The 2,734-nt window shown below is 59.3% G+C and overlaps 2 protein-coding genes across 2 annotated transcripts; both read left to right on the top strand.

Annotated features, from left to right (window-relative positions):
- Positions 1-31: 31 nt before the first annotated feature.
- On the top strand, positions 32-1,564 carry DQ04_00031240 (enolase; the record flags this gene model as incomplete). Its single annotated transcript, XM_009307917.1, has 1 exon — positions 32-1,564. The coding sequence occupies one exon, from the start codon at positions 32-34 to the stop codon at positions 1,562-1,564; it is 1,533 nt and encodes a 510-aa protein (XP_009306192.1).
- A 301-nt stretch (positions 1,565-1,865) lies between these two features.
- DQ04_00031230 (kinetoplast DNA-associated protein) lies at positions 1,866-2,324 on the top strand (the record flags this gene model as incomplete). The annotated part of the gene is made up of 1 exon (XM_009307916.1): positions 1,866-2,324. The coding sequence occupies one exon, from the start codon at positions 1,866-1,868 to the stop codon at positions 2,322-2,324; it is 459 nt and encodes a 152-aa protein (XP_009306191.1).
- Positions 2,325-2,734: the final 410 nt, after the last annotated feature.

Raw genomic sequence — 2,734 nt, 5'->3', positions numbered from 1 at the left:
ACACACACACACACACACAAAGGGCCAGTGAATGGAGTCGCTCTCGTGGAAGCGGTACGACGCCCAGCACAAGCTCTCTGACGCCCTCACGCTGGCGGCGCGCTCGTGCGTCGATGTGCGTGCGGCGCGACCGGTGGAGTACCTCGCGGCGTACTTCACGAAGATGTGCACCGGCGACGAGATTCGCAGCATCTTGACGTACACGTTGTACCTCCCCGGCGGCACGCATGCGCTGCAGTTCTCGCTGCATCTTCTTAACGGCATGGAGGCGGAGTCAACGGCGTTGCTGCAGCCCTGCCACGGAGAGGGCAGCAGCACGGCGGATGAGAACACCGATTCCACCACCGCCGTTGCGGATTTGATCAGGCAGAATTATATTCCGCAACTCCTCAAGTGCGGTGCGTGCGATCAGAAACGGTTCGACGAGATCCTGCACCACGTGCACGCCTCTGCGGAAAACAGTGCATGCGTGGGGCTTTCCGTGGTGCACGCCCTAAGCGTCGCAGCGGCGAGCGCAGCAGCACGTTGCTCCTCTCTGCCGTTGTTTCAGTACCTGCGTAAATCGATTGCGCCGTCCGATGACGTGGAGTCTTTCGCGATGCCGCAGTTGTGCATTAGCTTTTTTGGTCCTGAAAACCTGTCATCAGCTCGTGTGGCGGTGCGGGATGTCTTTCTGATTCCAGCAATGCCGGAAGGCGTGATTAATAGAGGCATCATCCAGAAGATTTTCGCTGCGTTTCGTCACTTTAGCCGAGTGCACGGTGCTGCAACGCGTGGCGACGGCTCCCTCGCATTTGACGGCTTTGAGAGTTTGGCAGAGGCTGTGAGTTTGGCGGAAGAGGCAGTGCGGGCAGTGGGCCTCACGCCCGTAGAGGACGTGTGCGTTGGACTGCGTCTCGCTGCGGCGGTGGTGCCTGCGTCCGGAAAGGACAACAAGGAGCCGTCCGATGTCATGTACGCGCTCTTTCCCGGTGATGTGGACGTTTCCGGGTCCCAGGTGGCAGAGTACGTGCGGGAGCAGCTGCAGCAGCGCACAGACTTCGTGGTGTACGTGGAGGACACACACTGCGACCGGGACGCTGCGGGTCTGCGCCGCCTGCAGTCACGCATGGGCGCTGCTCTGACGGTGTCCGGGCGCGAGCTCTACCTGCACAGCGGCTACGGGCGGGTGGAGCAGGGCCTCAGCGAGCTGTGGACATCCAACGTTGTTGTCGAGCCCAGCGGTGCGGGCACGTTGTCAGACGTGTACGATATCGCGCGTCGTGTGTGGCAGCACGAGGGCCGCTGCGTCAGCTTTGCGACGCACGACTTGGGGGGGAACGCCGCGTTTGTGGCGCACCTCGCCGTTGGCGCCGGGGGAAAATACATCTGCACGGGCGGACTCCTCGGCACCGCGCAGTGCGACGTGCTGTCGCACCTGATGTCCATCCAGGACGACCTGGAGCACACACGGATGTTGTGCCACGAGGCGCCCAAGTTGCCAAAGATGGAGCTGCCGGAGGCGCCAACGGACGCCGTGCCGGAGATCAAACGCCGACTCGAGAAGAAGAAGCGGAAGAAGTGAAGATACACTCCCACACACACAGAGAGAGAGTGTGTGTGTGTGTGTGAGAGAGAGAGCGAGGGACACGCGCAGACGCACCCGTTGAGCGGGATGTAGATAGGCTTAGGGGGGGCGATGTTGGATGGCGGAAGTGCCGGGCACTATCGTGCGCTGCTGTGCGATTTTGATTCTGCTGCTTTGCACGTCTCCCTTTTCTTTCCCCCCTTTTTTTTTTGCCTTCGTGTTGGCCGGGCCGTGATCACAGGACAGCGAAAGGCAACAGCGACAGCAACACCGAGAGGAGAAGAGCAGAGAAGAGCCGATGCTTCGACGCACCACGACGACGCTGCGGGTGAGTCCGTACTCTCTCTTCCTCAAGGACCTGGCGAAGACGAAGGAGCTCAGCGGGATGCCGCTGCAGGAGGGTGCGAAGGTCGCCTCCCGCATGTACCGCGGCCTCCGCCCAGAGGAGCTGCAGGCACTCCAGAAGCGTGCGTCTAAAGCGCGGTACCCCGCACTCGACGCCTTTAACCGCTTCCAGCGCCAACAGGCGTTCCGCTTTACACACCTCAACAACATCCAGCGCCAGCGCATCATTGCTAGGATGTGGCACGACATGCAGAAGAAGCAGACAGATCTACGGGAGCTGAAGGCTGCAAAGAAGCTTCGTCTCAAGAAGAGCACCGACAAGAAACAGAAGAAGACGAAGAGCACCAGGGTCAGCACGACTATGAAGCGGAAAAAGGTGACACTAAAGCGCAAGGCCCCAAAGAGGAAGTAACGCTGAGGCGACGACACGTTCGGGGCCACGGACAACGCCTGCGTATGGCCACACACCCGCACATTGAATAGAAAACAAGGTGATATGGGGAATGGCGAATAGCGTTATGTTTCTCATTCATTCATAATGCACGCTTTCCCATCTCCTTGCTCGTTTTACATCTTTCCACCCCTCCTCCTGAGGGGGCTGCATAGAGCCAGGGTTATGGTTTCCGTATTGTGTTTACTGTTATGGCGGCTTCTTCCGTCCCTCTCGAGGTGGCAGCATGCCGCCGCTGCGGCGAAGATAATATAAGCGAGGCACCGCGCCAAAGGGAGCGAATGTGAAGAGAGGCAACAACGAGGAATGCCAGTTTGAAGGCCCCACCATACACACACACACACACACACACACATATATATATATATATA

This window comes from Trypanosoma grayi (assembly GCF_000691245.1).
Source record: "Trypanosoma grayi strain ANR4 Tgr_3_V1, whole genome shotgun sequence".
NCBI lineage: Eukaryota > Euglenozoa > Kinetoplastea > Trypanosomatida > Trypanosomatidae > Trypanosoma > Trypanosoma grayi.
The sequence above is the reverse complement of the archived record's forward strand: the minus strand, read 5'-3'. Positions and strand labels throughout refer to the sequence as shown.